The sequence below is a fragment of the Entelurus aequoreus genome, linkage group LG21, assembly GCF_033978785.1.
Source record: "Entelurus aequoreus isolate RoL-2023_Sb linkage group LG21, RoL_Eaeq_v1.1, whole genome shotgun sequence".
Taxonomy (NCBI): domain Eukaryota; kingdom Metazoa; phylum Chordata; class Actinopteri; order Syngnathiformes; family Syngnathidae; genus Entelurus; species Entelurus aequoreus.
The window spans coordinates 7,505,918-7,532,356 of record NC_084751.1 but is presented as its reverse complement, the minus strand read 5'-3'; the positions used below and the strand labels follow the sequence as shown (position 1 = coordinate 7,532,356).

Genomic DNA, 26,439 nt, shown 5'->3' with positions numbered 1-26,439 from the left:
AATATATTTTAGTGAAATATTGCATATTTAGTGTGTTTGCCATTAAAAAAAAAAAACATGAAAAAAACTATAAAAACTTCTGAAGTTGATCTGGAGATTTAAGTGTCGCAAGTAAAAAAAAAGAAAGAAGTAATTTATGATAAATTTTTACAATTTTTATAAGTTTTTGATTTTTATGACCCTTTTGTAACCCAAATAATTTTAGTGGGATTAAAAAAAAAAAATCTATCATTGCTGAAAAAATAATATTGAATCAAAATTAATGTTATTAATTATTGACATATTTAAGGCTCCAAATATTCCACTTTGAAATATTTTTTTGTGAAATATTGCATATTTAGTGTGTTTGCCATAAAAATAAAAAAAAACATGAAATAATTATAAAAAAAACATGAAAAAATTATAAAAACTTCTGAATTTGTTTTAGAGATTTAAGAGTTGAAAGTTTAAAAAAAAGAAGAAAAAAAGTAATATATGATTAATTTTTAACAATTTTATGAGTGGGACCCTTTTGGAACCCAAATAATTTTAGTGGGATAAAAAAAAAAAAAGTCTTATCATTGCCGAAAAAATAATACTGAATCAAAATCAATGTTATGAATTATTGACTTATTTAAGGCTCCAATGACTTCACATCAAATATTACACATTAAAATACACTTATTTGGGAGAAATATTGCATATTTTGTGTGAGCCAGATAAAAAAAACATTATAGAAAAAATTATAAAAACTTCTGAAGTTGATCTGGAGATTTAAGCGTTGCAAGTAAAAATAAAAAATAAAAAAGTAGTATATGATATATTTTTAAAACTTTTATGAATGGGACCCTTTGGGAACCCAAATAATTTTAGTGGGATTAAAAAAAATAATTATCTATCATTGCTGAAAAAATAAAATTGAATCAAAATTAATGTTATTAATTATTGACTTATTTAAGGCTCCAAATATTCCACTTTGAAATATTTTTTGTGAAATATTGCATATTTAGTGTGTTTGCCATAAAAAAAAAAAAACATGAAAAAATTATAAAAACTTCTGAATTTGATCTAGAGATTTAAGTGTTGAAAGTTAAAAAAAAAAAAAAAGTAATATATGATTAATTTTGAACACTTTTATTAGTGGGACCCTTTTGTAACCCAAATAATTTTAGTGGGATTAAAAAAATAATTTATCATTGCTGAAAAAATAATATTGAATCAAAATCAATATTATTAATTATTGACATATTTAAGGCTCCATATATTCCACTTTTAAATATTTTTTTGTGAAATATTGCATATTTAGTGTGTTTGCCATAAAAAAAACATTAACAAGTTATAAAAAATTCTGAAGTTTATTAAGCGTTGAAAGTAAAAATAATAAATAAGAAAAGTAATATATGATTAATTATTAACACTTTTATGAGTGGGACCCTTTTGGAACCCAAATAATTTTAGTGGGATTAAAAAATATATATATATCATTGCTGATAAAATAATATTGAATGAAAATTAATGTTGTTATGAATTATTGACTTATTTAAGGCTCCAATGACTTCACATCAAATATTACACATTAAAATACACTTATTTGGGAGAAATATTGCATATTTTGTGTGAGCCAGATAAAAAAAACAGAGTTTTCTTTGACAAAAAGGGCATAAAACTCACAAAAAAACATGATTTAAAAAAAACAACAACTTATAATGGAATGATAGATCTGAAGTTGATCTAGTGGAAAGTAAAACAATAAAAATGTATGACTTATTTTTAACGCTTTTATGAGTGGGACCCTTTCGGAAACCCAAACATTTTAGTGGGATTTTTTTTGTTTTTAAACAGTCATTGCTCAAATAATAATAATAATGAATTAAAATCAATGTTGTTATGAATTATTGACATATTTAAGGCTCCAAATATTCCACTTTGAAATATATTTTAGTGAAATATTGCATATTTAGTGTGTTTGCCATTAAAAAAAAAAAACATGAAAAAAACTATAAAAACTTCTGAAGTTGATCTGGAGATTTAAGTGTCGCAAGTAAAAAAAAAAAAAGAAGTAATTTATGATAAATTTTTACAATTTTTATAAGTTTTTGATTTTTATGACCCTTTTGTAACCCAAATAATTTTAGTGGGATTAAAAAAAAAAAATCTATCATTGCTGAAAAAATAATATTGAATCAAAATTAATGTTATTAATTATTGACATATTTAAGGCTCCAAATATTCTACTTTGAAATATTTTTTTGTGAAATATTGCATATTTAGTGTGTTTGCCATAAAAATAAAAAAAAACATGAAATAATTATAAAAAAAACATGAAAAAATTATAAAAACTTCTGAATTTGTTTTAGAGATTTAAGAGTTGAAAGTTTAAAAAAAAGAAGAAAAAAAGTAATATATGATTAATTTTTAACAATTTTATGAGTGGGACCCTTTTGGAACCCAAATAATTTTAGTGGGATAAAAAAAAAAAAAGTCTTATCATTGCCGAAAAAATAATACTGAATCAAAATCAATGTTATGAATTATTGACTTATTTAAGGCTCCAATGACTTCACATCAAATATTACACATTAAAATACACTTATTTGGGAGAAATATTGCATATTTTGTGTGAGCCAGATAAAAAAAACATTATAGAAAAAATTATAAAAACTTCTGAAGTTGATCTGGAGATTTAAGCGTTGCAAGTAAAAATAAAAAATAAAAAAGTAGTATATGATATATTTTTAAAACTTTTATGAATGGGACCCTTTGGGAACCCAAATAATTTTAGTGGGATTAAAAAAAATAATTATCTATCATTGCTGAAAAAATAAAATTGAATCAAAATTAATGTTATTAATTATTGACATATTTAAGGCTCCAAATATTCCACTTTGAAATATTTTTTGTGAAATATTGCATATTTAGTGTGTTTGCCATAAAAATAAAAAAAACATGAAAAAATTATAAAAACTTCTGAATTTGATCTAGGGATTTACGTTGAAAGTTAAAAAAAAAAAAAAGAGTAATATATGATTAATTTTGAACACTTTTATTAGTGGGACCCTTTGGGAACACAAATAATTTTAGTGGGATTAAAAAAATAATTTATCATTGCTGAAAAAATAATATTGAATCAAAATCAATATTATTAATTATTGACATATTTAAGGCTCCAAATATTCCACTTTTAAATATTTTTTTGGGAAATATTGCATATTTAGTGTTTGCCATAAAAAAAAAATTAACAAGTTATAAAAAATTCTGAAGTTTATTAAGCGTTGAAAGTAAAAAAATAAATAAAAAAAGTAATATGATTAATTATTAACACTTTTATGAGTGGGACCCTTTTGGAACCCAAATAATTTTAGTGGGATTAAAATATATATATATATCATTGCTGAAAAAATAATATTGAATGAAAATTAATGTTGTTATGAATTATTGACTTATTTAAGGCTCCAATGACTTCACATCAAATATTACACATTAAAATACACTTATTTGGGAGAAATATTGCATACTTTGTGTGAGCCAGATAAAAAAAACAGAGTTTTCTTTGACAAAAATGGCATAAAACTCACAAAAAAACATGATTTAAAAAAAACAACAACTTATAATGGACTGATAGATCTGAAGTTGATTTAGTGGAAAGTAAAACAATAAAAATGTATGACTTATTTTTAACGCTTTTATGAGTGGGACCCTTTCGGAAACCCAAACATTTTTGTTTTTAAACTGTCATTGCTCAAATAATAATAATAATGAATTAAAATCAATGTTGTTATGAATTATTGACATATTTAAGGCTCCAAATATTCCACTTTGAAATATATTTTAGTGAAATATTGCATATTTAGTGTGTTTGCCATTAAAAAAAAAAAACATGAAAAAAATTATAAAAACTTCTGAAGTTGATCTGGAGATTTAAGCGTCGCAAGTAAAAAAAAAAAAAAGTAATATATGATACATTTTTAATTTTTTATGAGTTTTTGATTTTTATGACTCTTTTGTAACCCAAATAATTTTAGTGGGATTAAAAAAAAAAAATCTATCATTGCTGAAAAAATAATATTGAATCAAAATTAATGTTATTAATTATTGACTTATTTAAGGCTCCAAATATTCCACTTTGAAATATTTTTTTTGTGAAATATTGCATATTTAGTGTGTTTGCCATAAAAATAAAAATAAACATGAAATAATTATAAAAAAAACATGAAAAAATTATAAAAACTTCTGAATTTGATCTAGAGATTGAAAGAAGAAAAAAAGTAATATATGATTAATTTTTATGAGTGGGACCCTTTTGGAACCCAAAGAATTTTAGTGGGATAAAAAAAAAAAAGTCTTATCATTGCCGAAAAAATAATACTGAATCAAAATCAATGTTATGAATTATTGACTTATTTAAGGCTCCAATGACTTCACATCAAATATTACACATTAAAATACACTTATTTGGGAGGAATATTGCATATTTTGTGTGAGCCAGATAAAAAAAACAGAGTTTTCTTTGACAAAAAGGGCATAAAACTCACAAAAAAACATGATTTAAAAAAAATAAAAAAATAAAAAAACAATTATAACGGACTGATAGATCTGAAGTTGATTTAGTGGAAAGTAAAACAATAAAAATGTATGACTTATTTTTAACACTTTTATGAGTGGGACCCTTTTGGAAACCCAAACATTTTAGTGGGATTTTTTTTGTTTTTAAACTGTCATTGCTCAAATAATAATAATAATGAATTAAAATCAATGTTGTTATGAATTATTGACATATTTAAGGCTCCAAATATTCCACTTTGAAATATATTTTAGTGAAATATTGCATATTTAGTGTGTTTTCCATTAAAAAAAAAAAACATGAAAAAATTATAAAAACTTCTGAAGTTGATTTGGAGATTTAAGCGATGCAAGTAAAAAAAAAAAAAAGTAATTTATGATACATTTTTAAATTTTTTACAAGTTTTTGATTTTTATGACTTTTTTGTAACCCAAATAATTTTAGTGGGATTAAAAAAAAAAAATCTATCATTGCTGAAAAAATAATATTGAATCAAAATTAATGTTATTAATTATTGACATATTTAAGGCTCCAAATATTCTACTTTGAAATATTTTTTTGTGAAATATTGCATATTTAGTGTGTTTGCCATAAAAAAAAACAAAAAAAAACATGAAATAATTATAAAAAAAACATGAAAAAATTATAAAAACTTCTGAATTTTATCTAGAGATTTAAAAGTTGAAAGTTTAAAAAAAAGAAGAAAAAAAGTGATATATGATTAATTTTTAACAATTTTATGAGTGGGACCCTTTTGGAACCCAAAGAATTTTAGTGGGATAAAAAAAAAAAAAGTCTTATCATTGCCGAAAACATAATACTGAATCAAAATCAATGTTATGAATTATTGACTTATTTAAGGCTCCAATGACTTCACATCAAATATTACACATAAAATACACTTATTTGGGAGAAATATTGCATATTTTGTGTGAGCCAGATTAAAAAAACAGAGTTTTCTTTGACAAAAAAGGCATAAAACTCACAAAAAAACATGATTTAAAAAAAAAAATAATAATAATTATAACGGACTGATAGATCTGAAGTTGATCTAGTGGAAAGTAAAACAATAAAAATGTATGACTTATTTTTAACACTTTTATGAGTGGGACCCTTTCGGAAACCCAAACATTTTTGTTTTTAAACTGTCATTGCTCAAATAATAATAATAATGAATTAAAATCAATGTTGTTATGAATTATTGACATATTTAAGGCTCCAAATATTCCACTTTGAAATATATTTTAGTGAAATATTGCATATTTAGTGTGTTTGCCATTAAAAAAAAAGAACATGAAAAAAATGATAAAAACTTCTGAAGTTGATCTGGAGATTTAAGCGTCGCTATTAATTTTGAGTTAACTGCGAACAATGCGATTATTCGAGATTAAATATTTGAATCGTTTGACAGCATATATATATATGTATATATATATATATATATATATATATATATATATATATATATATATATATATATATATATATATATATATATATATATATATATATATGTATACGTATATATATATATATATATATATATATATATATATATGTATATGTATATGTATATATATATATATATATATATATATATATATATGTATATATATATGTATATATGTATGTATATGTTAATTGTGTGCGTGTGTGTGTGTGTGTGTGTGTGTGTGTGTGTGTGCAGGTTCTGCTGCAGGAGGTGCAGCAGCTGAAGGAGGAGCTGAGGAACAAAGATGACATCATCTCACATCTCACACAGCAGCTGGTCAGTTTTTGAAACATCATCACCTACATCACCTAGACCTCCTTTAAGTGTGTGTGTGTGTACATGTGTGTGTGTACGTGTGTGTGCGTGTGTCAAACAGCAGGCTGTTGCCGCGGCAACCAGCAGGTGTCGCTGCCAGAAAGCATCTGTCAGGTTGGAGCGACACACGCAGACAAGCATGGCGGCGAAGGAGTGTGTCGCCTCGCAGACCACCTGGAGGGTACGCCCCCCCCCCCCCCCCCCCCCACACACACACACACCTGAGTCCTTTTTCCTAAAGTCATGACATCATGCGCCCCCCCCCCAGGTCGCCCCCCCTGTCGCCTTCCTGTCTCCTCCCTGGCAGTACCAACGTTCCACACCATACGGGGGGAGACCCCGGCCCAGCATCCCCCCCCACCTCGCCAGGAAGAGTGAGTCTGTCACTTTTTTAAACTTATTATTATTATACAGTTCATAGGACACCTACATGAAGATAGAAATGTGTATTTTATTCTGAAAATCAACATTTGACTTGATAAGACCCTACATGAAGATAGAAATGTGTATTTTATTCTGAAAACCAACATTTGACTTGATAAGACACCCTACATGAAGATAGAAATGTGTATTTTATTCTGAAAACCAACATTTGACTTGATAAGACACCCTACATGAAGATAGAAATGTGTATTTTATTCTGAAAATCAACATTTGACTTGATAAGACACCCTACATGAAGATAGAAATGTGTATTTTATTCTGAAAACCAACATTTGACTTGATAAGACCCTACATGAAGATAGAAATGTGTATTTTATTCTGAAAACCAACATTTGACTTGATAAGACACCCTACATGAAGAGAGAAATATGTATTTTATTTTGAAAACCAACATTTGACTTGATAAGACACCCTACATGAAGATAGCAATATGTATTTTAGTCTGAAAACCAACATTTGACTTGATAAGACACCCTACATGAAGATAGAAATATGTATTTTATTTTGAAAACCAACATTTGACTTGATAAGACACCCTACATGAAGATAGAAATATGTATTTTATTTTGAAAACCAACATTTGACTTGATAAGACACCCTACATGAAGATAGAAATATGTATTTTATTTTGAAAACCAACATTTGACTTGATAAGACACCCTACATGAAGATAGAAATATGTATTTTATTTTGAAAACCAACATTTGACTTGATAAGACCCTACATGAAGAAATAAATATGTATTTTATTCTGAAACCAACATTTGACTTGATAAGACACCCTACATGAAGAAATAAATATGTATTTTATTCTGAAAACCAACATTTGACTTGATAAGACCCTACATGAAGATAGAAATGTGTATTTTATTCTGAAAACCAACATTTGACTTGATAAGACACCCTACATGAAGAGAGAAATATGTATTTTATTCTGAAAATCAACATTTGACTTGATAAGACCCTACATGAAGATAGAAATGTGTATTTTATTCTGAAAACCAACATTTGACTTGATAAGACCCTACATGAAGATAGCAATGTGTATTTTATTCTGAAAACCAACATTTGACTTGATAAGACACCCTACATGAAGATAGCAATATGTATTTTATTCTGAAAACCAACATTTGACTTGATAAGACACCCTACATGAAGAAATAAATATGTATTTTATTCTGAAAACCAACATTTGACTTGATAAGACACCCTACATGAAGATAGAAATATGTATTTTATTCTGAAAACCAACATTTGACTTGATAAGACACCCTACATGAAGAGAGAAATATGTATTTTATTCTGAAAACAAATACTGCACCCAAAAGCTTTTCCTCTTTTTTCCACAATTTCTTCATGTTGACTTCCTCTTCTCACTCATGCTAACTTGATAGTTGATACTGTCACCTGATTGGCTGTCAGTGTGTCATGTGATCACCTCCTGTGTTGTTTTGTTCATGCAACCAAACTTGCTCTTGTAGCCTTCAGGAGGCGCTAACACCTCCTCTTGTAGTCTTCAGGGGGCACTAACACCTCCTCTTGAAGCCTTCAGGGGGCACTAACACCTCCTCTTGTAGCCTTCAGGGGGCGCTAACACCTCCTCTTGTAGTCTTCAGGGGGCACTAACACCTCCTCTTGAAGCCTTCAGGGGGCACTAACACCTCCTCTTGTAGCCTTCAGGGGGCGCTAACACCTCCTCTTGTAGTCTTCAGGGGGCACTAACACCTCCTTGTAGCCTTCAGGGGGCACTAACACCTCCTCTTGAAGCCTTCAGGGGGCACTAACACCTCCTTGTAGCCTTCAGGGGGCACTAACACCTCCTCTTGAAGCCTTCAGGGGGCACTAACACCTCCTCTTGTAGCTTTCAGGGGGCGCTAACACCTCCTCTTGAAGCCTTCAGGGGGCACTAACACCTCCTCTTGTAGCCTTCAGGGGGCGCTAACACCTCCTCTTGTAGCCCTCAGGGGGCACTAACACCTCCTCTTGTAGCCCTCAGGGGGCACTAACACCTCCTCTTGAAGCCTTCAGGGGGCACTAACACCTCCTCTTGTAGCCTTCAGGGGGCACTAACACCTCCTCTTGTAGTCTTCAGGGGGCACTAACACCTCCTTGAAGCCTTCAGGGGGCACTAACACCTCCTCTTGTAGCCTTCAGGGGGCGCTAACACCTCCTCTTGAAGCCTTCAGGGGGCACTAACACCTCCTCTTGTAGCCTTCAGGGGGCGCTAACACCTCCTCTTGTAGCCCTTAGGGGGCGCTAACACCTCCTCTGTCCTCTTGTCTTCTCTGCTGCATGACCAGGAGTGGAAACACTGGTGCTCTACTTCAGAGACACACCCTGGTAGGTCTCCTCCATCTTCTTCTTCTTCTCCATCTTCCTTTCACTCTTCTTCCTCCTCCTCCACTGGTGCTCTACTTCAGAGACACACCCTGGTAGGTCTCCTCCATAGACATCTTATAAGTAGACGCAGCATTGGCTGCTGTGACGCGAGAAATTGGGCCGCCATCTTGAAGTGGTGATGAGGAGCCGGCGAGCAGCCTAAAGTGACAGTTGACAGGTAGAAAACAAAGATGGTGTTCAGCGTTTTCCTGCTCAAAAATAGGAATCGGGGGATTACTTTTCACAAGTAAGATTTAACATTAACGTACTATTGGTTGTATTTTGTGAAAATAATATTAGCACAGAGTTGAGAAGGAGCAAAGATGTTCAATAGTACTGACATCCTAGCCGCTAGCAAACAAGAGTATGACCATAATAGAATTGCTTGTCAATGAAATTAATTACATTTAAAATTGTACAAGTCTTCAAGTAACAATATTCAAATACTAACATTGTTGGGTAAGACAGAATTAGATTTTATTCTGAATCCAGTGAAACAGATCAAAAATACATATAAAACAATCAGTGTAAACATGATCATTTAAGGGAAGAATGTAATAGAAAATATCAATACAAAGTGTCAAGACAGAATAAACTCTCTGTTGCTGCTCTATCTATATATCTATACAGTTTATAGATATATAGACATCTAATGTATTCATACATTGTTTATGTAGCATGTGTATATATAACCTCATCATATTGTTTCTTCAACTTCAAAATAGCTGACCCTTCTCTGGGATTATATTCCCACTTTTGATCTGGTCACTTATAGCATATAAGAATATTCTATTACTGTTAAGCAAACTATGAATAATAAAACATGTGTCCTTCATCATAGCTACACGTATGACAAAAAAGCGCGTGAATATCAGTGGTATTCAGTGAGGTAAGATGAATTAAATGCGCTGACCGTTCGTTGCTCCTGCCAAATGAATTGCACTGATCACCACTCCAAGATGGCGGCCCCGCGTCACGTCAGCGCCAGTAGCGCTCCATGCTGCGTACCCTTAGAACATGTCTGTGGGTTTATCTGCCAGGCTGCAGTACTGCGCGCGTCCAGCAGGTGTCAGTGTTGACCAGAGCAAGATCTTCTTCTTCTGGCGAGGAGGGCTGACAAACTGTTGGATTCACGTCACAATCGCAATTTTTCTGTCATCCATCTCAATTCTAAATCGATTCATGATTTTCAAAAATGATTTTAAAAAAAAGTTCATTAAGAAATATTTAAAAAAAAGACGTTTTTAGGACCAGGAGCATTTTTTTATTATTATTTTTTTTAATCTGAAACCTGTTTTGAAAAAGTTTCATTCAGATGATTTGACCAAATAAAACTTTGTGAGAATTGATTCTGAATGGAATGGAACCCTTAGATTGACGCCCCTAAAAACTACACATCCACCTATTGGGACTTTCTTTTGCTCAATCCTGCTCATTCGGTTTTTCTCACGCCCCCCCTTGGGGGGGACATACTTTATTTCCTTGCCCCCCCCAAATTGAAATATGATTGAGAACCTGATAATATTTATTTATTTTCCTGTACAAACCACTCTATGAGTTGTTGGCACCTACATGCCACCTAGCTTGTACTGTTTTCTCACGCCCCCCCTTGGGGGACATACTTTATTTCCTTGCCCCCCCAAATTGAAATATGATTGAGAACCTGATATTATTTATTTATTTTCCTGTACAAACCACTCTATGAGTTGCTGGCACCTACATGCCACCTAGCTTGTACTGTTTTCTCACGCCCCCCCTTGGGGGACATACTTTATTTCCTTGCCCCCCCCACCCCAAAATAGGATTGAGAACCTGATAATATTTATTTATTTTCCTGTACAAACCACTCTATGAGTTGCTGGCACCTACATGCCACCTAGCTTGTACTGTTTTCTCACGCCCCCCCTTGGGGGACATACTTTATTTCTTTCCCCACCCCAAAATAGGATTGAGAACCTGATAATATTTATTTATTTTCCTGTACAAACCACTCTATGAGTTGCTGGCACCTACATGCCACCTAGCTTGTACTGTTTTCTCACGCCCCCCCTTGGGGGTACATACTTTATTTCCTTGCCCCCCCCCAAATTGAAATAGGGTTGAGAACCTGATAATATTTATTTATTTTCCTGTACAAACCACTCTATGAGTTGCTGGCACCTACATGCCACCTAGCTTGTACTGTTTTCTCACGCCCCCCCTTGGGGGACATACTTTATTTCCTTGCCCCCCCACCCCAAAATAGGATTGAGAACCTGATAATATTTATTTATTTTCCTGTACAAACCACTTTATGAGTTGCTGGCACCTACATGCCACCTAGCTTGTAGTTTTCTCACGCCCCCCCCACTATTTTACAAGATGGACTCTGACGCCCGCCTTCCTTCACAGTTACAGGTACTTCGCTCCCCCCACCAGGAAGAGTAGAACCCACTAGCAAGCATAAGCTCCTCCCACCTCGCGCTGCACATCACGGACCGCCGTGAGGCCGACGCCCAGCAGGTGGCCTCCGTCCGCCTTCCAAGCCCCGCCTCTTCCGGTCCCGCTTCAGACGCCGGCGTGGCAAGGAGGGTCAGAGCGCCGCCTTCCTTCCCTTTGCCTGCCGGGTGAGCTGTCGGCATCCCGGGGCCGCCTTCCCAGCATGCAACAGGAGGGCTGGCCTTGACTTGAACTGTGGAAGTGAATTATTGAGCACTGTGACTTTAAGAAGACGTATTGCAACACCTCACATGTAAGATGCACTGGCCCTTTAAGAGCCCCCCCCCGCCCCCCCATCCCCCCCGCTCACAAACGGCTGGAAGTTTGATTGACGCGGCGGCCATCTTGGAAAGGCTCTTGTTGTTTTCCCGCTTGTCATGATAAAATGTCCTGTATAAAGTCTTAATATATGCAAAGTACTGTGTGTGTGTGTGTGTGTGTGTGTGTGTGTGTGTGTGTGTGTGTGTGTGTGTGTGTGTGTGTGTGTGTGTGTGTGTGTGTGTGCGTGTGCGTGTGCGTGTGTGTGTGTGTGTGCGTGCGTGTGGCGCCCCCTGCTGCCTCCGACGTCATCGCCGCCAAATAGTTGAGTTGTCACCAAAGGTGTGAAGTGAAATTATTGCCAAAAGTCCACAAACACACAAAGTATTTTTACTCACCACCGATTATTAAAAAGAAGTAAAAAAAAAAAAAAAAAAATTCTTCATGGAAAAAAAAAAGGATTTGCAAGTAAAAACCTATTTTATTCAATTAAATTACACAATTGCAAGTATGAAAAACTATTTTTTTGCAAGTGAAAAAAAGATTCTCAAGTATAAAAAATGTATTTAATTAAAATAACAACTTGCAAGTAAAAAACAGCTTTTCTTTAATTAAATGAAAAAAATTGCAATTATGGAAAACTATTTTCTGCCAATAAAACACGATTAGAAAGTAAAAACAAAAAAAATGTTCTTCATGCAAAAAAACCGATTTGCAAGTAAAAATCTATTTCCTTCAATTGCAAGACTGAAAAACATGTTTTGCAGGTAAAAAAGATTGACAAGTATAAAAAATGTATTTCAACAATTCGCATGGAGATCCATGGTAGACGCCCTCTGCTCCCCAGGGGGCCAAGAGGATTCAAGATAAACAAAGAAGCAAGGATAAAAACTATTTTCTTTAATTAAATAAAACGATTTGCAAGTTAAAAAAAACAAAACATATTTCCTTCAATTAAATTAAAACAATTGCAAAAAATTTATTTAATTAAACAATTTGCACGGATACATTTTTTTTTTTAAATAAAAAAAATAAATTATTTTCCTCAATTAAATTAGAACATTTGCAAGTATGAAAATCTATTTTCTTCCAATATGACAATTATTGGTTCTTTAATTAATTAAATTAATTAATTAATTTAATTTAATGAATTAATTACAACGATTAGAAAGTTAAAAAAAAAATTCTGCAAGTGAAAACTTTTTGCAAGTAAAAAACCCCCAAAGATTTTCTTTAATTAAAACACGATTTGCAAGTTTTATAAAACTATTTTCTTCATGTAAAAATCTACTTTCTTCAATTGCAAGTATGAAAAACAATTTTTATGCAAGTACAAAAAGATTTACAAGTATAAAAAATGTATTTAATTAAGCAATTCGCAAGAATAAAAACTATTTTCTTTAATTAAAAAAAACGATTTGCAAGACGTTTATTCACTAAATTAAAATATTTGCAAGTATGAAAAATAAATTTTCTTGCAGTAAAAAACGACTAGAAAGTTTAAAAAAATAAAATTTTCTGTGGTGAAAATAGTTTTTCTGCAGGTGAAAACTCTTTGTAAGTAAAAAAAAATGAACCCAAATTTTCTTTCATTAAAAAACGATTTCCAAGTATAAAAAAATATTTTCTTCAGTTAAATTAAAACAATTGCAAGTATGAAAAAAACATTTTTGCAAGTGAAAAAAAGATTCACAAGTATAAAAAAATATTTAATTAAAAAAACAATTCACTAGGATAAAAACTATTTTTTTCTTATTAAAAAAACAATTTGGATGTAAAAACAAACAAACCCAAACAATGTTCTACAATAAAAAAAAAAAAAAAATGCATGTATGAAAAACAATTCTTCCAATAAAAATCGATCAGAAAGTTAAAAAAATAAAATTGTCTGCAAGTGGAAAAAAAAGACATTCTTCAAGTGAAAATATTTTTTTCTGCAAGTGAAAAATATTTGCAAGTAAAATAAAACTATTTTCTTCAATTAAAAGCGATTTGCAAGTTTAAAAACAACAATTTCCTTCATGTATAAAAACAGCACGTCTGACTGACTGGCAGCTGTAACGCGGCTTCATAAAACTCTAAAACATTTTCACCTGTTTAATGTTCTTTATGATCAATGGAACATCAAAGTTTTGATGTTGCTTGCTAGCGTCGTTTATTGAACAGGTATCAGCCTGCAGTCTACACGTATCTCTTATGCGTGACTGCCATCTACTGGTCACACTTATCATTACACAGTGTACCAAATAAAATGAATCCGTACATTAGGGGCACCGCGTTACAAGGCGCACTGTCCATTTTTGAGGTATGAAAAGTAGGGATGTCCGATAATGGCTTTTTTGCCGATATCCGATATTGTCCAACTCTTAATTACCGATACCGATATCAACCGATACCGATATATACAGTCGTGGAATTAACACATTATTATGCCTACTTTGGACAACCAGGTATGGTGAAGATAAGGTCCTTTTTTAAAAAATGTATAAAATAAAATAAGATAAATACATTAAAAACATTTTCTTGAATAAAAAAGAAAGTACAACAATATAAAAACAGTTACATAGAAACTAGTAATTAATGAAAATGAGTAACATTAATTGTTAAAGGTTAGTACTATTAGTGGAGCAGCAGCACGCACAATCATGTGTGCTTACGGACTGTATCCCTTGCAGACTGTATTGATATATATTGATATATAATGTAGGAACCTACCAGAATATTAATAACAGAAAGAAACAACCCTTTTGTGTGAATGAGTGTAAATGGGGGAGGGAGGTTTTTTAGGTTGATGCACTAATTGTAAGTGTATCTTGTGTTTTCTATGTTGAATTAATAAAAAAAACAACAAAAAAACGATACAGATAATTAAAAAAAACGACACTTATAAATTCCGATATTACATTTTAAAGCATTTCACAGACATCCCTAATGAAAAGGTTTTAAGTGCGCCTTATAGTCCAAAAAATAGGCTAACTTGTTCCATTTTTGAGATATGAAAAGGTTTTAAGTGCGCCTTATGGTCCAAAAAAATACACTAACTTGTTCCATTTTTGAGATATGAAAAGGTTTGAAGTGCGCTTTATGGTCCGAAAAATAGGCTAACTTGTTCCATTTTTGAGATATGAAAAGGTTTCAAGTGCGCCTTATGGTCCGACAAATACACTAACTTGTTCCATTTTTGAGATATGAAAAGGTTTTAAGTGCGCCTTATGGTCTGAAAAATACGCTAACTTGTTGTTTTTGAGATTTGAAAAGGTTTTAAGTGCGCCTTATGGTCCGAAAGATACACTAAGTTGTTCCATTTTTGAGATATGAAAAGGTTTGAAGTGCGCCTTATGGTCCAAAAAAATACACTAACTTGTTCCATTTTTGAGATATGAAAAGGTTTTAAGTGCGCCTTATGGTCCGAAAAACACGCTAACTTGTTCAATTTCTGAGATATGAAAAGGTTTTAAGTGCGCCTTGTGGTCCGAAAAATACGCTAATTTGTTGTTTTTGAGATATAAAAAGGTTTCAAGTGCACCTTATGGTCCGAAAAATAGGCTAATTTGTTCCATTTTTGAGGTATGAAAAGGTTTGAAGTGCGCCTTATGGTCTGAAAAATACGCTAACTTGTTCCATTTTTGAGATATGAAAAGGTTTTAAGTGCGCCTTATGGTCCGAAAAACACGCTAACTTGTTCAATTTCTGAGATATGAAAAGGTTTTAAGTGCGCCTTGTGGTCCGAAAAATACGCTAATTTGTTGTTTTTGAGATATAAAAAGGTTTCAAGTGCACCTTATGGTCCGCCAAATACACTAACTTGTTCCATTTTTGAGATATGAAAAGGTTTTAAGTGCGCCTTATGGTCTGAAAAATACGCTAACTTGTTGTTTTTGAGATTTGAAAAGGTTTTAAGTGCGCCTTATGGTCCGAAAGATACACTAACTTGTTTCATTTTTGAGATATGGAAAGGTTTTAAGTGCGCCTTATAGTCCAAAAAATAGGCTAACTTGTTCCATTTTTGAGATATGAAAAGGTTTTAAGTGCGCCTTATGGTCCAAAAAAATACACTAACTTGTTCCATTTTTGAGATATGAAAAGGTTTTAAGTGCGCCTTGTGGTCCGAAAAATAGGCTAACTTGTTCCATTTTTGAGATATGAAAAGGTTTTAAGTGCGCCTTATGGTCCAAAAAAATACACTAACTTGTTCCATTTTTGAGATATGAAAAGGTTTTAAGTGCGCCTTGTGGTCCGAAAAATAGGCTAACTTGTTCCATTTTTGAGATATGAAAAGGTTTCAAGTGCGCCTTATGGTCCGACAAATAAACTAACTTGTTCCATTTTTGAGATATGAAAAGGTTTTAAGTGCGCCTCATGGTCTGAAAAATACGCTAACTTGTTGTTTTTGAGATTTGAAAAGGTTTTAAGTGCGCCTTATGGTCCGAAAGATACACTAACTTGTTCCATTTTTGAGATATGAAAAGGTTTGAAGTGTGCCTTATGGTCCGAAAAATAGGCTAATTTGTTCCATTTTTGAGATATGAAAAGGTTTTAAGCGCGCCTTATGGTCCAAAAAACACGCTAACTTGTTCAATTTCTGAGATATGAAAAGGTTTTAAGTACACCTTATGGTCCGAAAAAATAGGCTAATTTGTTCTATTTTTGAGATATGAAAAGGTTTGAAGTGCGCCTTATGGTCCGAAAAATAAACTAACTTGTTCCATTTTTGAGATATGAAAAGGTTTGAAGTGCGCCTTATGGTCCGACAAATAAACTAACTTGTTCCATTTTTGAGATATGAAAAGGTTTTAAGTGCGCCTTATGGTCTGAAAAATATGCTAACTTGTTGTTTTTGAGATTTGAAAAGGCTTGAAGTGCGCCTTGTGGTCCGAAAAATAGGTTAACTCGTTCCATTTTTGAGATATGGACAGGTTTTAAGTGTGCCTTATGGTCCGACAAATACACTAACTTTTTCCATTTTTGAGATATGAAAAGGTTTGAAGTGCGCCTTATGGTCTGAAAAATACGCTAACTTGTTGTTTTTGAGACTTGAAAAGGTTTTAAGTGCGCCTTATGGTCCGACAAACACACTAACTTGATCCATTTTTGAGATATGAAAAGGTTTTAAGTGCGCCTTATGGTCTGACAAATACACTAACTTGTTCCATTTTTGAGATGTGAAAAGGTTTTAAGTGCGCCTTATGGTCCGACAAATACACTAACTTTTTCCATTTTTGAGATATGAAAAGGTTTGAAGTGCGCCTTATGGTCCGAAAAATAGGCTAACTTGTTCCATTTTTGAGATATGAAAAGGTTTTAAGTGCGCCTTGTGGTCCGAAAAATAGGCTAACTTGTTCTATTTTTGAGATATGAAAAGGTTTGAAGTGCGCCTTATGGTCTGAAAAATACGCTAACTTGTTGTTTTTGAGATTTGAAAAGGTTTTAAGTGCGCCTTATGGTCCGAAAGATACACTAACTTGTTCCATTTTTGAGATATGAAAAGGTTTTAAGTGCGCCTTATGGCCCGAAAAATACGCTAATTTGTTGTTTTTGAGATATAAAAAGGTTTTAAGTGCGCCTTATGTTCTGGAAAATAGGCTAATTTGTTCCATTTTTGAGGTATGAAAAGGTTTGAAGTGCGCCTTATGGTCCGGAAAATAGGCTAATTTGTTCCATTTTTGAGGTATGAAAAGGTTTGAAGTGCGCCTTATGGCCCGAAAAATACGCAAATTTGTTGTTTTTGAGATATAAAAAGGTTTTAAGTGCACCTTATGGTCCGGAAAATAGGCTAATTTGTTCCATTTTTGAGGTATGAAAAGGTTTTAAGTGCGCCTTATGGTCCGAAAGATACACTAACTTGTTCCATTTTTGAGATATGAAAAGGTTTTAAGTGCGCCTTATGGCCCGAAAAATACGCTAATTTGTTGTTTTTGAGATATAAAAAGGTTTTAAGTGCGCCTTATGTTCTGGAAAATAGGCTAATTTGTTCCATTTTTGAGGTATGAAAAGGTTTGAAGTGCGTCTTATGGTCCGGAAAATAGGCTAATTTGTTCCATTTTTGAGGTATGAAAAGGTTTGAAGTGCGCCTTATGGCCCGAAAAATACGCAAATTTGTTGTTTTTGAGATATAAAAAGGTTTTAAGTGCACCTTATGGTCCGGAAAACAGGCTAATTTGTTCCATTTTTGAGGTATGAAAAGGTTTTAAGTGCGCCTTATGGTCCGAAAGATACACTAACTTGTTCCATTTTTGAGATATGAAAAGGTTTTAAGTGCGCCTTATGGCCCGAAAAATACGCTAATTTGTTGTTTTTGAGATATAAAAAGGTTTTAAGTGCGCCTTATGTTCTGGAAAATAGGCTAATTTGTTCCATTTTTGAGGTATGAAAAGGTTTGAAGTGCGCCTTATGGTCCGAAAGATACACTAACTTGTTCCATTTTTGAGATGTGAAAAGGTTTGAAGTGCGCCTTATGGTCGGCCAAATAGGCTAACTAGTTGTTTATTACTGTAATGTAGTCAGAGGATGTGGCTGGAAGAAGTGTGGAGATGTTCTCCGGAACCTTCTGCTGCCCGTCTGTCTTCATCTCCTTGTAGAATCTCTCCTGACATGCGGCCCAGGATAACAAGGCCACCTGGGAGGAGGCGGAGCTAATTGGACTTCTTTTCTCCTCCTTCAATGCATCCCATCTTCCTCTTCCTCACCTCTCATCATCATCATCATCATCATCATCCTCCTTTCCTGCATTTCCTAGGCTGTTTTTAACACACACACGCACACACACACACACACACACACACACACACACACACACACACACACACACACACACACACACACACACACACACACACACACACACACACACACACACACACACACACACACACACACACACACACACACACACACACACACACACACACACACACACACACACACACACACACACGCTGTGATACACCTGAGAGCACCGGCAGATCGCAGCCAGGTGTAGTAGATGAAGCCGGTTGCCATGGCGACCCTGCATAGCAACTAACCAGTAGGGATTCCAAGAAAAATATGCCTTTTTTTAAAACATTGTTATTCTGCTCCGACCTCCTCAACTGTCATGTCTAAATGATGAACACTGGACTCCACTGTGTGTGTGTGTGTGTGTGTGTGTGTGTGTGTGTGTGTGTGTGTGTGTGTGTGTGTGTGTGTGTGTGTGTGTGTGTGTGTGTGTGTGTGTGTGTGTGTGTGTGTGTGTGAGAGAACATTCTCCTTCATGCGGAGACCGTCAATATTTCATCAGCTGTCCACGGATGGGCTGCTTTTGAAATAATGTGCCCAACATTCTCCCCTTCATCCTCCTTGGGCCCACCTCTTGACACCAGGACCCACCAGGACCCACCAGGACCCACAAGTGCTGTCCAAGCTAGGGCCCGCGGGCCGAGTGCGACCCGCCGCCGTCTCCAGTCTGGAGTTGAATGACTCAGTTCACTGTAAAAAGTCATTTTATATACTGCTACTTTGTCACCATCTTGTGGACAACGTGAACAATGCAGGCCCTTGACCCACCATCAAGATTTGGAGGCGACAAAGCGCAGCATTTACTTATACGACCCAATGCAAACAACCTTCCCTTGTCATGGTGCAAAAAACAACCAAACTAACCAAATGGACACAAATTGCCAGCCCAGATAAGACAATATAACACACACACATACACGTGTATATATTATATTCATATAATGGATATATTATTAATAATTAATGAATTAAGAGTATGTAAACGTTGGACTTCCACCTTGTTTACTTCCGTGACAACCTCTAAAAAGTTTTGTAATCAATCAAAAATTTTAAGCATAAGTTTGGAGAGATTGTTTCCCATCATGCTTTGCAATGGATTTAAATGGGTGTGATTCAGATTTGTTTTGTGTGCTGCATGGATGTTTTGTTATAATATTTACAGACTGTATTATATTGTGTTATGTGTGCTTTTTTTTATTTTATTTTTTTTATCTCGCCATGACTAGGGAAGGTTGTTTGCATTGGGTCATGTAAGTAAAGTATTTGCTGTGCTTGACTTCACTCAAATCATGTCAGTTGGGGATAGTCCTGAACTACTCATGTTGTCCACAAGATGGCGACACAGCAGCAGCATTTGAAGTCGCTTTTAAAATTAATAGAAATCTCCCTGCGTCAGATTCTTTTTTCAATTTAAGACAAATTGAAGACGCTGGTGGGCTGCAGTTGTGACACCCCTGATATATATATATATATATATATATATATATATATATATATATATATATATATATATATATATATATATATATATATATATATATATATATATATATATATATGTATATATATATATATATATATATATATATATATATATATATATATATATATATATATATGTCTATATGTATATATATATATATATATATATATATATATATATATGTCTATATGTATGTATATATATATATATATATATATATATATATGTATATATATATATATATATATATATATATATATATATATATATATATATATATATATATATATATATATATATATATATATATATATATATATGTATATATATGTATATACAAGTATAACCCATTTACATTTACATATACATAATAAAAATAATATGATAAAATATACAAAAATAATAATAATATGATAAAATATACAAAATAATAATAATATGGTAAAATATACAATATAATAATAGTATGATAAAATATACAATAAAATGATATGATAAAATATACAAAACAAGTACGTTCCCCTTCATCAACTCAACCACTTTAATGAGATGACATTACATCTGCTGAATCACACACACACACACACACACACACACACACACACACACACACACACACACACACACACACACACACACACACACACACACACACACACACACACACACACACACACACACACACACACACACACACACACACACACACACACACACACACACACACACACACACACACACACACACACACACACGCACACACTGGTGGACTCCAAACAGATAAAAGTGTGCTAGCAATTAACCCGCTGCAGCGCTAACATGCTAATTCAGCCAGCGAGAACACGCTCGCTAACTTCTTCTTTTGATGGTAATACAAAAAATCACTACATCACACACTCACTACATCACTCACTCACTACATCACACACTCACTACATCACACACTCACTACATCACTCACTCACTACATCACTCACTCACTACATCACACACTCACTACATCACACACTCACTACATCACTCACTCACTACATCACACACTCACTACATCACACACTCACTACATCACACACTCACTACATCACACACTCACTACATCACTCACTCACTACATCACACACTCACTACATCACACACTCACTACATCACTCACTCACTACATCACACACTCACTACATCACACACTCACTACATCACTCACTCACTACATCACACACTCACTACATCACACACTCACTACATCACTCACTCACTACATCACACACTCACTACATCACTCACTCACTACATCACACACTCACTACATCACACACTCACTACATCACTCACTCACTACATCACACACTCACTACATCACACACTCACTACATCACACACTCACTACATCACTCACTCACTACATCACACACTCACTACATCACACACTCACTACATCACACACTCACTACATCACACACTCACTACATCACTCACTCACTACATCACACACTCACTACATCACACACTCACTACATCACACACTCACTACATCACTCACTCACTACATCACACACTCACTACATCACTCACTCACTACATCACTCCCTCACTACATCAAACTCACTACATCACTCACTCACTACATCACTCACTCACTACATCACACTCACTACATCACTCACTCACTACATCACACACTCACTACATCACTCACTCACTACATCACACACTCACTACATCACTCACTCACTACATCACACACTCACTACATCACACACTCACTACATCACTCACTCACTACTGCCATGTGAGTAATGCCGTCCTCCTGACATAATCCCGCCTTCAACACGTCCTCCTGGCATCATCCCGCCTTCAACACGTCCTCCTGACCCGCCTTCAACACGTCCTCCTGACATCATCCCGCCTTCAACACGTCCTCCTGACATCATCCCGCCTTCAACACGTCCTCCTGACATCATCCCGCCTTCAACACGTCCTCCTGACATCATCCCACCTTCAACACGTCCTCCTGACATCATCCCGCCTTCAACACGTCCTCCTGACATCATCCCGCCTTCAACACGTCCTCCTGACATCATCCCGCCTTCAACACGTCCTCCTGACATCATCCCGCCTTCAACACGTCCTCCTGACATCATCCCGCCTTCAACACGTCCTCCTGACATCATCCCGCCTTCAACACGTCCTCCTACATCATCCCGCCTTCAACACGTCCTCCTGACATCATCCTGCCTTCAACACGTCCTCCTGACATCATCCTGCCTTCAACACGTCCTCCTGACATCATCCCGCCTTCAACACGTCCTCCTGACACCATCCCGCCTTCAACACGTCCTCCTGACATCATCCCGCCTTCAACACGTCCTCCTGACATCATCCCGCCTTCAACACGTCCTCCTGACATCATCCCGCCTTCAACACGTCCTCCTGACATCAGCCCGCCTTCAACACGTCCTCCTGACATCATCCTGCCTTCAACACGTCCTCCTGACACCATCCCGCCTTCAACACGTCCTCCTGACATCATCCCGCCTTCAACACGTCCTCCTGACATCATCCCGCCTTCAACACGTCCTCCTGACATCATCCCGCCTTCAACACGTCCTCCTGACATCATCCTGCCTTCAACACGTCCTCCTGACATCATCCTGCCTTCAACACGTCCTCCTGACATCATCCTGCCTTCAACACGTCCTCCTGACATCATCCCGCCTTCAACACATCCTCCTGACATGATCCCGCCTTCAACACGTCCTCCTGAAATCATCCCGCCTTCAACACGTCCTCCTGACATCATCCTGCCTTCAACACGTCCTCCTGACATCATCCCGCCTTCAACACGTCCTCCTGACATCATCCCGCCTTCAACACATCCTCCTGACACCATCCCGCCTTCAACACGTCCTCCTGACATCATCCCGCCTTCAACACGTCCTCCTGACATCATCCCGCCTTCAACACGTCCTCCTGACATCATCCCGCCTTCAACACGTCCTCCTGACATCATCCCGCCTTCAACACGTCCTCCTGACATCATCCCGCCTTCAACACGTCCTCCTGACATCATCCCGCCTTCAACACGTCCTCCTGACATCATCCCGCCTTCAACACGTCCTCCTGAAATCATCCCGCCTTCAACACGTCCTCCTGACATCATCCCGCCTTCAACACGTCCTCCTGACATCATCCCGCCTTCAACACGTCCTCCTGACATCATCCCGCCTTCAACACATCCTCCTGACACCATCCCGCCTTCAACACGTCCTCCTGACATCATCCCGCCTTCAACACGTCCTCCTGACATCATCCCGCCTTCAACACGTCCTCCTGACATCATCCCGCCTTCAACACGTCCTCCTGACATCATCCCGCCTTCAACACGTCCTCCTGACATCATCCCGCCTTCAACACGTCCTCCTGACATCCATCTTTCATCCCAGTCTTTGAGTCCAGTCTTTTCTCCCGCGGCGCCTCTCTTGTCTCCACACTCGCCTTCATCCTTCTAGAAGACTGTTAGCCCCGCCTCCCGACAGACCCCGCCTCTAATCGCAGCAAAGCCCAGGAGCTCACAGCAGGTGAGGAGCCGCCGATTATGGCGGGATGAGCGGGTGGTAAGTCACATGACCTCCTCCTCAACCTTCACTCCGGGTGCTAACACCTCTTCAAACACACACACACACACACTCACACACACACACACACACACACACACACACACACACACACACACACACACACACACACACACACACACACACACACACACACACACACACACACACACACACACACACACACACACAACCACACACACGGCACATTTTGGTAGCGGTGCCGCTAGCAAAATGTGTTTCGATACTTTTTGATACTTTTGTAAATAAAGGGGAGCACAAAAAATGTCATTATTGTAACAAACAATGTTAGTGAACATGAAACATATGTTTATTATTCTTATTTAGTCCTTCAATCAAATAGTCACATACTAGACAACTTGTCTTTTAGTTGTACCGCTACACCGTACGACCCCATCAGGGAGCTTTGCAAATGTGTTATTTTGCACTGAACTATTCCAAAATGTTCTTTTAGTACAATACAATGTGTTATTTTGCACTGAACTATTACAAAATGTAATTTTAGTACAAAACAATGTGTTATTTTGCACTGAACTAATACACAATCCTGTTTTAGTACAAAACAATGTGTTATTTTGCACTGAACTATTACAAGATGTTGTTTTAGTACAAAACAATGTGTTATTTTGCACTGAACTATAACAAAATGCTGTTTTAGTACAAAAAAATGCATTATTTTGCACTGAACTATTCCAAAATGTTGTTATAGTACAAAACAAGGTGTTATTTTGCACTGAACTAATACAAAATCCTGTTTTAGTACAATACAATGTGTTATTTTGCACTGAACTATTCCAAAATGTTGTTATAGTACAAAACAAGGTGTTATTTTGCACTGAACTAATACAAAATCTGTTTTAGTACAATACAATGTGTTATTTTGCACTGAACTATTACAAAATGTCATTTTAGTACAAAAATGTGTTAATTTGCACTGAACTATTACAAGATGTTGTTTTAGTACAGAAACAAGGTGTTATTTTGCACTGAACTATTACAAAATGTTGTTTTAGTACAAAACAATGTGTTATTTTGCACTGAACTATTACAAAATGCTGTTTTAGTACAAAACAAGGTGTTATTTTGCACTGAACTATTACAAAATGTTGTTTTAGTACAACACAATGTGTTATTTTGCACTGAACTATTGCAAAGTGTTGTTTTAGTACAAAACAAGGTGTTATTTTGCACGGAACTATTACAAAATGTTGTTTTAGTACAAAACAATGTGTTATTTTGCACTGAACTATTCCAAAATGTTGTTTTAGTACAAAACAGTGTGTCATTTTGCACTGAACTATTTCAAAATGTTGTTTGAGTACAATTGTTTTTGTTATTTTGCACTGAACTATTCCAAAATGTTGTTTTAGTACAAAACAAGGTGTTATTTTGCAATGAACTATTACAAAATGTTGTTGTAGTACAAAACAATGTGTTATTTTGCACTGAACTATTACAAAGTGTTGTGTTAGTACAAAATAATGTGTTATTTTGCAATGAACTATTCCAAAATGTTGTTTTAGTACAAAACAGTGTGTCATTTTGCACTGAACTATTACAAAATGTTCTTTTAGTACAAAACAATGTGTTATTTTGCACTGAATTATTCCAAAATGTTTTAGTACAAAACAATGTATTATTTTACACAGAACTATTCCAAAATATTGTTTTAGTACAAAACAGTGGGTTATTTTGCACTGAAGTATTTCAAAATGTTGTTTTAGTACAAAACAATGTGTTATTTTGCACTGAACTATTCCAAAATGTTGTTTTAGTACAAAGGAGGTGTTATTTTGCACTGAACTAATACAAAATCCTGTTTCAGTACAAAACTATGTGTTATTTTGCCCTGAACTTTTACAAAATGTCGTTTTAGTACAAACGATGTGTTATTTTGCACTGAACTATTACACAATGTTTTTTAGTACAAAACAATGTGTTATTTTGCACTGAACTATTACAAAGTTGTTTTAGTACAAAGCAATGTGTTATTTTGCACTTAACTGCTCCAAAATGTTGTTTTAATACAAAACAAGGTGTTATTTTGCACCAAACTATTTTAAAATGTTGTTTTAGTACAAAACAATGTGTTATTTTACACTGAACTATTCCAAAATGTTGTTTTAGTACAAAAAATGTGTTATTTTGTACTGAACTAATACAAAATCCTGTTTTAGTAAAAAAAAAACAATGTGTTATTTGGCACTGAATTATTCCAAAATGTTGTTTTAATACAAAAACAAATTGTTATTTTGCACTGAACTATTACAAAATGTTGTTATTTTGCATTGAATTAAAGCAAAATGTTGCAAAACATTACATTAAAGTTTGATGAAAATGGAAAAAAAAGTCCATAAATTGATTTACTTAGTAAAATACAATTGAGGGCCCCCATCGGAGCCAGGGGCGGCCCCGCAGCGATGACAGCGCCTCCTAGTAGAACTCTTCACAGTAAGAGTCTTGTTTCCATGGCGGCAGTGTTCCGCTGATAAGAACCTTCAGGCTAAAAGATGTCCTGGGAGGGAACCTTCCTGGCGACGTCAGGAACCTCTTTCTGCTCCACTTTCTACAAAGTACTTTTCATTCTAGCTGTCAAATCTTTCTTTAGTTGACAGATTTCCAACTTAAACCTCTTTTAGGATTCC

The 26,439-nt window shown here is 34.9% G+C and overlaps 2 protein-coding genes across 2 annotated transcripts in view; both read left to right on the top strand.

Annotated features, from left to right (window-relative positions):
- LOC133638990 (serine-rich coiled-coil domain-containing protein 2-like) overlaps positions 1–13,123 on the top strand; it is a 37,150-nt gene extending 24,027 nt beyond the window's left edge. The window contains exons 14-17 of the mRNA XM_062032044.1: positions 6,228–6,308; positions 6,409–6,528; positions 6,616–6,721; positions 11,561–13,123. Of these exons, the coding sequence (XP_061888028.1) occupies positions 6,228–6,308; positions 6,409–6,528; positions 6,616–6,721; positions 11,561–11,655 (402 nt within the window). The 3' untranslated portion in view covers positions 11,656–13,123. The remainder of the gene's footprint in view (positions 1–6,227; positions 6,309–6,408; positions 6,529–6,615; positions 6,722–11,560) is intronic.
- A 5,312-nt stretch (positions 13,124–18,435) lies between these two features.
- Positions 18,436–23,668, top strand: LOC133638989 (uncharacterized). The gene is made up of 2 exons (XM_062032043.1): positions 18,436–18,479; positions 22,600–23,668. Exons 1-2 carry the CDS (start codon positions 18,436–18,438, stop codon positions 23,666–23,668), a joined length of 1,113 nt encoding a protein of 370 aa, XP_061888027.1.
- Positions 23,669–26,439: the final 2,771 nt, after the last annotated feature.